The sequence below is a fragment of the Conger conger genome, chromosome 8, assembly GCF_963514075.1.
Source record: "Conger conger chromosome 8, fConCon1.1, whole genome shotgun sequence".
NCBI lineage: Eukaryota > Metazoa > Chordata > Actinopteri > Anguilliformes > Congridae > Conger > Conger conger.
This window is the reverse complement of record NC_083767.1, coordinates 63,075,564-63,088,861: the sequence shown is the minus strand read 5'-3', so window position 1 is coordinate 63,088,861 and position 13,298 is coordinate 63,075,564. Positions and strand designations below refer to the sequence as shown.

General features: G+C 44.0%; 1 protein-coding gene across 1 annotated transcript; it reads right to left on the bottom strand.

Moving 5' to 3' along the window:
• Positions 1–4,198: 4,198 nt before the first annotated feature.
• Positions 4,199–12,451, bottom strand: LOC133134559 (interferon-induced very large GTPase 1-like). The gene is made up of 2 exons (XM_061250761.1): positions 11,468–12,451; positions 4,199–10,405 (listed from the first exon to the last, which is right to left on the bottom strand). The coding sequence occupies exons 1-2, from the start codon at positions 12,449–12,451 to the stop codon at positions 5,771–5,773; spliced, it is 5,619 nt and encodes a 1,872-aa protein (XP_061106745.1). The 3' UTR covers positions 4,199–5,770.
• Positions 12,452–13,298: the final 847 nt, after the last annotated feature.

Genomic DNA, 13,298 nt, shown 5'->3' with positions numbered 1-13,298 from the left:
GGTGTGTTATAGAGCAGAGTACAGGGTAGAGAGGTGTGTTACAGAGCCCAGGGTAGAGAGGTGTGTTATAGAGCAGAGCCCAGGGTAGAGAGGTGTGTTATAGAGCCCAGGGTAGAGGGGTGTGTTATAGAGCCCAGGGTAGAGAGGTGTGTTATAGAGCACAGGGTAGAGAGGTGTGTTATAGAGCACAGTGTAGAGAGGTGTGTTATAGAGCCCAGGGTAGAGAGGTGTGTTGTAGAGCACAGGGTAGAGAGGTGTGTTATAGAGACCAGGGTAGAGAGGTGTGCTATAGAGCAGAACCCAGGGTAGAGAGGTGTGTTATAGAGCACAGGGTAGAGAGGTGTGTTATAGAGCACAGGGTAGAGAGGTGTGTTATAGAGCCCAGGGTAGAGAGGTGTGTTATAGAGCCCAGGGTAGAGAGGTGTGTTATAGAGCAGAGCCCAGGGTAGAGAGGTGTGTTATAGAGCAGAGGGTAGAGAGGTGTGTTATAGAGCAGAACCCAGGGTAGAGAGGTGTGTTATAGAGCACAGGGAAGAGAGGTGTGTTATAGAGCACAGGGTAGAGAGGTGTGTTATAGAGCCCAGGGTAGAGAGGTGTGTTATAGAGCCCAGGGTAGAGAGGTGTGTTATAGAGCAGAACCCAGGGTAGAGAGGTGTGTTATAGAGCACAGGGTAGAGAGGTGTGTTATAGAGCACAGGGTAGAGAGGTGTGTTATAGAGCCCAGGGTAGAGAGGTGTGTTATAGAGCCCAGGGTAGAGAGGTGTGTTATAGAGCAGAGCCCAGGGTAGAGAGGTGTGTTATAGAGCACAGGGTAGAGAGGTGTGTTATAGAGCAGAGCCCAGGGTAGAGAGGTGTGTTATAGAGCACAGGGTAGAGAGGTGTGTTATAGAGCCCCGGGTAGAGCGGTGTGTTATAGAGCCCAGGGTAGAGAGGTGTGTTATAGAGCACAGGGTAGAGAGGTGTGTTATAGAGCCCAGGGTAGAGAGGTGTGTTATAGTGCACAGGGTAGAGAGGTGTGTTATAGAGCAGAGCCCAGGGTAGAGCGGTGTGTTATAGAGCACAGGGTAGAGAGGTGTGTTTTAGAGCACAGGGTAGAGAGGTGTGTTATAGTGCACAGGGTAGAGAGGTGTGTTATAGAGCAGAGCCCAGGGTAGAGAGGTGTGTTATAGAGCACAGGGTAGAGAGGTATGTTATACGCAAATTCAGAACTCTGCTTCTAACCCCCGGAAACTTTTCTCCATTTTCTCCTCTCTCCTCAACGCACCGCCTCCTCCTCCTCAGTCCTCCTTCGCTGCTGATGACTTTGCTGATTTCTTCGATGAGAAGGTCACAGTCATCCGCAGATCCTTTACAACCACCACCCCCCTCACTGTGCCCCTCCCCCCCTCTAGGCCCATCCCTTCCTTTTCCACTTTCTCCCCCCTTACGGACTCTGATGTTTCTCAACTCCTGCTCTGCCACCGCCCTACAACCTGTGCCCTTGACCCTATCCCCTCTTCTCTTCTCCAAACTATCACACCTGACATTCTCCCATTTGTCACCTCCCTTGTCAACTCCTCCCTGTCTTCTGGCTGTTTTCCGGCATCCTCCAAGAGGGCCCACATCACTCCGCTGCTAAAAAAGCCTACCCTGGATCCCTCCATCATCCAGAACTACCGCCCGGTATCTCTTCTTCCTTTCCTTTCTAAAACTATAGAACGAGCTGCTTCTACTCAACTTTCTTCTTTCTTTTCTAACAACAACCTGCTAGACCCCCATCAGTCTGGCTTCAGATCGGGCCACTCGACAGAGACTGCGCTCCTCTCTGTCAGTGAGTCACTTCATGCCGCACGAGCAGCCTCCCTCTCCTCTATCCTCATTCTTCTAGATCTCTCTGCTGCCTTCGACACTGTGGATCACTCCATCCTCCTGTCTGCCCTGTCAGCAACGGGCATCTGTGGCACAGCCCTGGACTGGATTGAGTCCTACCTCTCTGGTCGCTCCTTCCAGGTTGCCTGGGCTGGTTCGGTATCGACACCTCGGCCCCTCGCCACAGGGGTTCCCCAGGGCTCAGTCCTTGGCCCGCTTCTTTTTTCTCTCTACACTCGCTCCCTTGGCCCTGTGATCACTGCACATGGGCTATCCTACCACTGCTATGCGGACGATACCCAACTCTTCGTCTCGTTCCCGCCGTCTGATACGCAGGTTTCAGCCCGTATCTCTGCTTGCCTGAGGGACATCCAGAGCTGGATGGACAACCACCATCTAAAGCTCAACCCAGGTAAAACTGAAATGATATTCATCCCTGCTAATACCTCTCCCCACCTGGATCTCTCCATTTCTCTCGGGGATACCACACTCACGCCGTCACCCAGTGCAAGGAACCTCGGCGTGGTGATGGACAGCAGACTGTCCCTTTCCGAGAACATTGCGGCGGTGACCCGGTCTTGCAGGTTCTTCCTCTACAACATACGGAGAATCCGCCCCTTTCTCACCCCCTACTCGACCCAGCTCCTGGTCCAAGCGATGGTTCTGTCCCGCCTGGACTACTGCAATTCCCTCTTGGCTGGCCTCCCAGCGTCCGCCATCAGACCCCTCCAACTCATCCAGAATGCAGCAGCTCGTCTGGTCTTCAACCTTCCCAAATACTCACACGTCACCCCCCTGCTTACTTCCCTCCACTGGCTGCCTGTCATGGCTCGCATCAAATTCAAAACATTGGTGCTAGCCTTCCAAGCAGTTAAAGGGTCTTCCCCAGCTTATCTGCAAAAAATCATCAGACCCTACACCCCTGCCAGACCTCTTCGTTCAGCCTCCACAGGCCGCTTGGCACCTCCCCCTCTCAGAACCTCCACCTCACGCTCACGACTACTGTCTGTTCTGGCTCCACGGTGGTGGAACGAACTCCCCGTTGAGGTCAGAACTATAGAATCTCTCCCCACCTTCAAGCGCAAGCTGAAGACGCACCTCTTCAAGCAGCACCTCTCCCCATCCCTCCCTACCTCCCTGTGAACCTTAATTGTTGTCTCTGTGACTTGCTTTGTGTATCGGTATTTTTAGTTGGCTAGGTAAGCAGTGTTTGGATAATTAACTTTGGTCACTTTTGCTCTTGTTTGTTTGTTTGTTTGTTCAAAAAAAAAAAAAATAATAATAATAAATTTTAAAAAATAAAAAAAATAAATAAAAAAAATAAAAAAAATAACCCTTGTCCTTCTCTTTGTTGTACAGGTAGCAGTTGAAATTGTACTTACCTCCAGGGTCTTTCAGCGAACTTATCCCTGGTTATGGGTATGCACTTTGTTGTACGTCGCTCTGGATAAGAGCGTCTGCCAAATGCCAATAATGTAATGTAATGTAATGTAGAGCACATGGTAGAGAGGTGTGTTATAGAGCACAGGGTAGAGAGGTGTGTTATAGAGCCCAGGGTAGAGAGGTGTGTTATAGGGCCCAGGGTAGAGAGGTGTGCTGTAATCATTGAGAATCTGATGTTTCTGTGATCCGAGGAGATTCTGAGGAGGAACCTGTTGAGGAAGACTAACTGAAAACTGGTTTAAAATGAGTCCCAATTAATTCATACATATAATGCATTTTTCTCTTTATTATACACAAGAGCTCCTTGAATAATTTTATTTGCGTAGATTTCAATCCTTCATTAATACACTGACACCTTTAGAAAATTTTAACTGCTTATCAGCAATACAATGGACACTGTATGCACTTGTTTTACCTTGCCTAAATTATTTGTATAGTGTCTTATGTTCTTCTGTGTCTTGCTGTGTGTAATGCAACATCTATTTTAAGCCATTTTGGCCAGGACTCCCTTGTAAATCTCAATGGGATTATTTCCTGGTAAAATAAAAATGTCGACCTTAATGAATATTCTCAGCCAAAGTCTTGGGATTTGGGTGGGGCCACTGAAACGGAAAGGATTAATGTAACACAAAACAAATCATAATTATTATTCAGAAATATACAATTAACAATGTGCCATCTACAATTATACGTATGGAAAGCAAAAGAAAGATTGCAAAGAAAGATTCCAGACTGACTTTGTCTACGTGTGTAAAAGGGAAGGATTATGAACTGAGGGCCTGAATGAGAGTCATAGCTGGGTAATGCTGATTAATGACTTCATATTATGACACAGTGCCATCCCACCCACCCACCCACAGTGCCATGCACCATGCAATGTCCATCTACAGAGAAATCTGACCAGAAAAACAGAATAAAACAGGTTTCCTTTTTAATATTTAATCATATCAGCATTTTTTCAGGATAATGTAAACAAACAATTACATTTAATATGATGAAGGTTTCATAATACAACATTAATATTACAGAGAGTCCTAGTTTATTCAGTGATTAATACTCAAATAACTGGGGCATGCTGGATTTAGCATGGAGGACATTTTGGACAGTCTGCGGCACATATTTTGAAGACAATAGTTTTTGGCACATCCACACTCAGCGAAACCCTGGTAAATCATCAACACCAAAATTCGAGAAACTTTTTGCCTCAAAACAACTTCCTTGCAGTGTACTCAGTGTTGTCGTGTCTAGGAAACGACAGAATTCTAAGTCCTATCTCTAATTTGTTGCAAAGCCACAGGGAAAAGACACCACGGCAGCAAGCTCTTCAAGACTTTATTAGCACAAGTGCACAAAGCCGGATCAGTTCTGTAGAAGTGAACCTCGATTGTTGGTTTCACACACATTTTATACACTTCTTTCAACATAACTCCTCCTCAGAAATGCCAGCTGCTCTCTGTCCTGCCCCAATGATTCATCATTGTGGCAATCGCCCAAATTATAATTTCGCTTTGTATGCTATTCTCTTAAAATAAATGTTTTCTTTAAACATGACGTTTGTTTTGTCAGCTGTTCTTAAATGTTCTCTTGTCCAAAATAATTGACATGACATTTTACATCCAAGGCTCAAAAATAACTGACATTCTGCATCATAGGCTTTTCTTAAAAATAAATGTTCTTCACGCATTGTACAGGCATACAGCTGTTCTGCGAACTGCAAAACCGCCACACAAGACTTCCTGCCCTGCACGACTCATACGTGAACTGTGCTTGACAACGATAGCCCACCCCCACAACGCCAAACATCCTGTCCTGTAAACTGTTTTCTAACAAAGAAGAATCATAAAAAGATGAATTATGCAAAACATGGTGTTATTCGGTACTTTTCCAACTTTCCTTTAAGTATACACATTATTTTATTCAATTCAGGTTACATATGGGTCACTATACTTCTAGCGCAATTTAGCAGTTAAAATATATATATGAAAATATATAGGCATACTTAATCATACTTTAACATTTGATTAATGGTGGTTTCTTGCGTTTCCATAAGCTCATCTGTAATTAATGATATAGGTTCATTGGCTTGCATCTTGATTATATGAGTAATAGGCAGCATACATGTGATACATTGATTATAGGCCACATACATATTGGTATACTTTTGGCCTGAAACTTTAAGGTTTTGGAGGAACCAGCTTGCTGAACTCTGACAGTTTGACAGTTTCGTCTGATTTTGACTTGTGATTGATTTGTCATAAAACAGAGGAAGAACACCTTGTTCTGTGAATTTTCTCCTACATTGTATGTATGCAAAAGTAGGAAAGTATGTCATTTCAGATGAGGTCCAGGAAGAAGTGAGTCAGATCATGGAAGGATGGATGAATGGACAGATTGGTACTGGTACACGTGGCATTTTTGGAGTTACTGTCTGTATCCTTCAATGGGCTGAATGATTGCTGGTCTGAACTTGGATTCATATTCAGACACCCAGTTCTTTCACCACAGCAGCTTTGTCCTGACTGATTTTTTCCCAATCATCTGGAATTGTACCTCGGTCCTCAAACTTCACTCCAAATTTATCCTGCAGCTTATTCCTGAAGACACACACAAACCACTTCCAGTACTTTTTTTCACAAGAATCTGGCTTGATTGACCATTTGTCATAAGGGGGGCCTGCTTTTCTGTACTCCTTATGAGGTGTCGATTTACCTTCAGCATTTAAGAAACATGAATCACTACTGACTGATGTGGTGCAAAAGTCAATTGAAAACTCAGTGGAATGCACATACCTCCAGCCAGCGAGAGCTTTAGAGCGATGGAATCTCACGCTGTGGTCAGTGTCATGGTCAGCCATGGTGTTTGTACAGATGACTTTACAGAAGGGACACTGCTCCCAGCACCCACTGAGCTGATCAATTAGAATGTCATCTGGTCTAATCTCAAACATGTCAAAGTCAAGGCTTGAGGTTTCTATTTTTTCCTTTGCCTTTTCCTGCATGTCTGAAAGTGACTGGGCCATCATGTCCTGGAGGAATGACAGATCACCAGTGCCTTCGCATTCAACGTTTCTGAAACTCTCTCTTGTGATGGGGAAAACACCCCCAAGTTTAGAGCAGAATTTGTCAAGCCACATTGAGATAGTGCCATCTCTCTCTTTCAGTTCTGAAGTCACGATGGAACTTTCGGTCAAAGTCTTGTCAACCAAAATGTTCAAGTTCCTATTGAGGAGCTCTGATGTTAAACTGTGGTCTCCACAGTACTCCTCCACCCTTCGCCTAATGAACTTTTCAAAGTGTTCCTTGGGACGCTCCAGGTACTCCACATACAGGTCAAAGTTCTCCCTCTCAGCAAGCTCTTTCAGTATGTGGTCCTCCAGGTTAGCTCGGTTTCCACTGAAAGCTGGGCAGTTACTTTTCATTTTGTCCACAATCTGAAGGCTGACTTTGCTGTACATTGCTTGTTTTATAGCTGATCCGAGGTGGTTACCCAGGAAATTGGCAAAAATCTTGACAGAAGTTGCTCCATCACAGGAGTCTTTAAAATACTTGAAATATTGCTTCTTTTTCTCACCGAGGCAGGTCAGCAGATCATTTTTCCTCTTGAAATCTGTGTGCATTTTGTTGAACATTTTGACTGCCTTTGTACACGTGTAAATGGAGATGTCAACTTTATACTCCTTTAAGAGCTTCATGTGCTTCTCTCCTTTTTCATACTTGTCCAAAGTCTCTGATATGCTCTCTAGTATTTCATGAAAAAATATTTCATTGAAGTCCACATTTTCTCTTGACTTCCTTTCAATGTACTTTTGTACATTAGTAGTTATTTCTTCTGTAAGTCGCTGACCTTCTTTCTCAATATTTGCAGTGTCTGACAAATGAAACATTTTCGAAAGCTTCTCTAACCATTTAAGCGAAACATGTTTGTCGACCTGGAACTGAAAAGAGACCATTGCCTTGCTAATTTTTTGGGCAATGTGTTTTTCCTTTCTAAATTGATCGTTCAGGATGGCTTCCACAACTGCCTGGATGTCGACTTGTTTTTCCGGACCTTTCTCAGAGGATATTTTTGTCAACCATTTGGTCCACAGTTCATCAAATTGTGGTCCCATTTCATCACTGGTCAGTTTTTTGTCCTTTAGTTTTGAGGCTAAAGATCTACTCATCCTGAGCAATTCTCCCTCGTAGCCAATCTTCCTCCCCTCTAGTTCTGAGCCGCACTTTCTGATGTTGAGCAAATCCCTGCACTTCCTCTGTGTGTCTTCAATGAGCTGGTCCTTCAGGGTTTCAAATCTTCTATCAACATCACCTTTCCAGTTAACCAGGATTTCTGGGTGTTCCTCACCTGTAAAATATGTTTCAATCTCATCTTTCAGTTGTCTGTAGATCTCATCAAATTCCTTTATAAGATCTGGCATGTAAACTTCCTTCACCTGTTTGCTGTTTATTTTGTTGCACCAGGTTTGCTGTTTCTCTAGAGCATGCTTTCTGATGCGCCATGACCATTGCCCATAAGACTTTTCTAGCTTACTGTACTCAGAAATCTCCAAGGTGTTCCTGAAACTGAAAACAAAGTTCTCTCGCAGCAGAGCATCCCATAAGTCTTGGATTCGTACTTTGACCTCAGACAGTGAGGGCAGCCGACAGTCTGGCTGCCATTCAGCAATAGAGAGCAGCTTGTCCTTCAGCTTCTGAACGTTCTGGCTGTAGGAGGGGTTAGGAGCAGCCATGGGGGGGTCTCCCTCCAAGAGATTTTTGAAGTAGAACACGTGTGAATCCACATTAAAATGAATTATATCACAAAAACTTTTAATGTCCAAGTTCTCCTCTTTTGCTGCAATGCAAGCCATTTCATCAAGTCTAGTTTGAAGACGTCTTCTCCCTTCCTTATTTTTGTCATTAGCTGTCGTCTCTGCAACATTCTGGTGCACAAATATGCAGCTTGTTTTTATTTTGACAGATGTCATTCTCATGAATGCCTGAACACAGATCTGCAGAATATCCTGCATCTCAGAAGGATTCTCTCCCATGATGTTGATGAGAGTCATGTTTCCCACACCAATGATGAAGGTGGCCAGCTGGTTGTCATGGGCCAGGGTGGTTTCAGAGCTGAGCTCTGGTGAACGCAGGCCTTCAGTGTCCACCACCAGGATGAAGTCAAACTGCAGCTGTTCCCTCATCTCTGCATCAACGGTCAGCAGCTGCATGAATGCACCTCTGGTGCATCTTCCTGCACTCACTGGAAACTGCAGGCCAAACATGGTGTTCAGCAGAGTGGACTTGCCAGAACTCTGAACACCCAGGACAGAGAGGACAAATACCCTTTTGTCTCCAAGTGTGTGTATAACTGCGTCAAATACAGCCCTGATCCAGTCAAGAGGCACGTGAGCCACATCTCCGTCCATGAGCTCCAGAGGGTATCCTGCCATCAGCAGCTCTGCTCCAATTCTGGGAAGAGTGTCAACCCATTGTATATCAGTGAAGTCTTCACTTACAGCTACAGACTTAACTGCCTCATAGAGCTGACCCAGTTCTCTCATAAGATGCTGTAGCCCCACTGACATTGCTATGATCTCCTCAGACACCTTTTCAAGTTTCTTTACAAGTTCCTTTACGTGTTCGCTTTTCGGTTTAGCTTGGATTTCTGTCCATATTGAGTGGTACTTCTCCTGGAGTTTGGCATGTGTGCCAGTGGTGTATTCTTCCAGAAATGTATGAAGCCATTGTAACATATAGAGGGACTTATTTTCTTTTGGCTGGTGCGAGCACTGCAGAAATGACTTCATGAAACCACTGAGCTGGAAAGCCTTATTCAGTTGTTCCACACGAATGGCTTGTTTCTCAGATCTTATGTCACTCAATACCATCTCGTTGTTTCTCTCACCGGTGCTGTGCAGACGGTATTGCTGCTTGTCCTTCCTGCACCAATTCTCCCACAGTTTACCTTGCAAAGGCAAATGCCTCCCTTTTAAGTTCATCAATTCCTCTTCCTCCTTTCTGCCTTCTCTCTTCTCTTCCTTAAGCAAACTCATCATATGCTGAGCCAGCTCTTTTCCCTCCTTACATTGTTCAATGTCCTCATCAATTCTGAACTGGCTCTTTCTGGCAACCTCCAAGCAAGCTGCTAAGCTAGGCCTCTCTAATTTAGTTGAAAGGCACTGTTTGACACTGGAGATGATTTCTTCAGTTAGTTCAGCTTCACTTCTGTTCTTTGCTGCAATTTTAACATTGGTCTGACTTCGTCCAATTTTTTTTTTAGCAGAGAGGAGCGTAATTAGCGTTGGAGAGCTTTCTAGCTCTTTGAAAGTCTTACTTGCTTCCTCCTCCAGGGGGCTCTCTGACAGAAGTAGTACAGTGGAAGCACTCACTTCCTGCAGAAATCGGAGCTGTCTGGGGTGATGGCTGGCATCGCCATGGAGATTCGCAAAAGCTACACAGTTGTCAAAAATGTCTCCCTCATTGGATCCTGGACAGTACCAAGTGATTTCCACAACCCCATCCATCAGGAGACAGTGCCTCACGCTTCCTTTACATTGTCTGTTGAAAAACACTGGGTGTTTGCGTTGGCTGATGATGTTGCTCAGGATGTGAGATTTTGAGTTTGAGGATTTCCCCAGCCTCACAAAGGACACAATAGGTACATGTGCACTGAAGATAGGCTGCTGTTTATTCTGCCAGGTCTTTTTGATTTGTCGAAGTGCCCACACAGGGAACTCTATTTCACCCGTGAAGGGGTTTGGTACCAGGAGAGGTAAAGCAAACTGACATGTGGAGAGTTTGGAAAAAATGTACTGCCTCACAAAATCATCTGAACAATGGAAAACTGCCATATGAATATCCATGGGGTGGACAGTTGAATCAATATCACTATCACCATCACTATCACTATCACTATCACTGCTACATGCATCTTCAGCAGTGTGTGGTTGAGACCCTGACGATTCAGTCGCTTTCAAACACAAATATCTGGCGCTGCAGTCCAGCATCATAAGCTTGTAAATATACTGTTGATACAAGCTTTTTCCCACTGTGTTCGGATTTGCACTTGATATGTTACTTACGAGGAGGACATCTTCCATTTTTATCTTCCTGTGGTATGACTCCCATAGTCCCAGTCTCTGGAGTAAACCCTCACATTTACCCATCTTCCAGTCATTTACAGGACGGTGTTTTTCTGTTCTCATTTTGCCTGAGACATCCTGTTGGCCAGGATGAGGTTTCCTTTCCAAAGGTTTCATGAACTTACCCACGGCCTGAAACTTCCTCAGCAGTATATCTTGCTCTTTTGATTGGCCTGTCTCATTGATAATCATGTGGAGTTCCCGCTCTAGTTTTGTCCAGTCCTTGTGTTTATCTGCATCATCAATCAGTTTAGAAACATGTGAAATGTTCCCAGCTTTTGATGTAAAGAATTTCAGCCGTCTTTCTTTGTCTTCTGGGGAGATTCTCTGTTCGTTTCTGGACACAGTCAGTGCTGTCAGGAGCAAGTATGCCTCAGCCCTCTCTTCACTCTGCTCCTTGAGAGAAGAGTATTTTTCATAGCACTGATGCAGAGTGCTCAGTAAAAAGTCTATCTCCTCTACACCTAGTGGTGGACAAAATGTACCCTCCCTGTATCCTAGAACATTGACGAAGGAAAGAATCAACAGCTCTATGTCTGTTTCACTTTTTGTTTTCAGAGTCTTACACAGTGAATTGATGGCACTGCTTATTTTGCAAGTAGCGTTTTCCTCAGGAGACATGCCAGACTCACATTGTAGATTGTAGAAATTATCTTTGACCTCCGTCAGTATTTTCTCCAGGTCAGAAAATTCAGAGGCAGATGTAACTTTTAGTAAGTCCTTCTCGGTGTGTTCTGTCCACTTTAGAATTTTTGCACGATTTGGGAAGTCATCAACTTCAAGCGACTGATCCATTACAGACTTCATCATCACCCTCAAGCTGATATCAGTGTTTTGATTCGTGATCTCTGTCAAAAAGTCTTGAAGGTCTCGGCTAGAGAGACACTCTCGAACCCATGCTTTAGTGGTGTCTGTGTCTTCTTCGAGTGTTCTCTTGATTTCTAGTAATTTACTCAAATGCTTTTGACTTTTCGATACAGACCACAACTTCACTAACCGGATCATTTCCTGAGCTTCCATCACTGCTGATAGCACATTCTGTCCCCACATAGATTTTACATCCTGTTTCGTGATCCCTGTATATGCTTCCTGGATGAATTTGCTGAGTTTGTGCGCATTCTTAAATTCGTCTCTGTGGGAAGATAGGATGATGTCCCAAACTGGAACCAGGGTATATCCCCTGTCAATCACACACCAACTTTTGTTGGAAGTCACCAGACCCGTTTTCCATTCCAAGGGATTATCGGTTTCGACTGGTCCTCCGGACTTGCTGACAGAAAGCTGAACTTTACTGACAAGACTGGCACTATATTCTCCTTCAAAGGAGCCTTTGCAGTAAGAGAGAGAAGCTCTCATCCCACCCGAACCTGCAAGAATGGACCCAAATCCAGCGTATGCACTCAAAGCAGAAGATGTTAGACTCTTCACTTCTGACAGCTCACTGTTGCTGAAGCCCTCTGCTGAGGCTGTCCACCAGAATATCCCCCCAAAGTGAAGAGGACCTTGATTTACATGTGAACCAAAAGTCTGAAAGAAACCAACAACCTCCTTTAGCAACTGAGGGTTATTCTTCTCATTTACATTCAGCAAAACTGATTCAATTTTTTTCAGCTCATTCAAGGCAAAGTGGCACAACTTCAGTTTATCTCTCTCAATGAAGCAGGAGGCCAGTGGCACATAGTTATATTGTGTGTTTAAAATGTATGTGTTTTCAGAAGAAGATTTGTTTGTCTTTTCTTCAGAATGTTCATATTCGGCGTTTACCTCAAATTCAAAACCTAAAATTGGACTTTTCCCTGAAAGGCTGAAACTTATACCCAGTTTTTCTATGACCTTCTGAAACTTTGTTTGAGATTCCCGGGAATTGAATTCCTTTTTCTCATAAAAATACTTGTGCTCAGGACCATGAAGCCTAAATGAATCTGGCACTTCAAGCAGTTGATGTCTTTTCTTCAGCAGGTCCTCCAGGTTTCCAGTTTTGTACATTCCTTCTAGGGCCAGGCCACCGGACGCTGATCTCAGAACCTGTTCATCAGGGATCATTTCTGCTGGTGAGTTTAAACCCTTTTCAACAGAGCACAGCCTTTCGTACAAAGGTTGTATGATATCTTGTAAAGGTGTACCTGATGGCAACCAGTTGCCTTCAAGCACATCAAGAGCTGAGCGAATTTCATCAAGCTTTAGCTTAACTTTGGTGTCATTTTGGTCTCTGAATTCCTGGTGAAATTTCTTTAACTCTTCAAGATTATTCTTAATGCGGTTAATTCTCTGTTTTTCTTGTCTCTGTTTTTCATTCTGTTCGACCTGGTTTTCCTCATTCTGTGAAGCTGGATTTTCTTCAGGTTGCAGATGGTTCTCCTCAATCCCGAGCATTTTTTGAAGAGCTCTGCTTTCCCATTCATGGTGCACATGCTTCTTTAGGACTTGGTAATCAGTAACATTTAAATACTGCAGCTGCTCTGAACGCTCAACACCCCGTTCTTCCTTGAAGACTTTGGTCCAGTATCTCCAGTCAAGACCTGCTTTCCGTAGCACTTCACCAAGATCTGTCTGCTGCTTTTCTTCTACAGCCTCACTTTCTCTTGACTCCGTTTCCTGCAGAATAATTAAATGCATTATACCACATAATAAAACCGTGGCAAACACGTTGTTGTTATTTCAGGGTTTCAAAGGTTGAATGAAATCTTGGGGCATTGAAACAAAGGAATTTTGGCCTGTCAGAAGGAATGAGTCATTTTAAGAATATTGGTTGATGGGGCAAAGGCAAAAGAAGTTAGTTAGTAACAGATGTTTGGCTCCGCAGATTATTGTATCAACCTCCTTGAGACCTGATATGCTTTTATACATGAAGGAGCAAATAACTTAATTTATTGAGTTAAAAGTAGCAGGT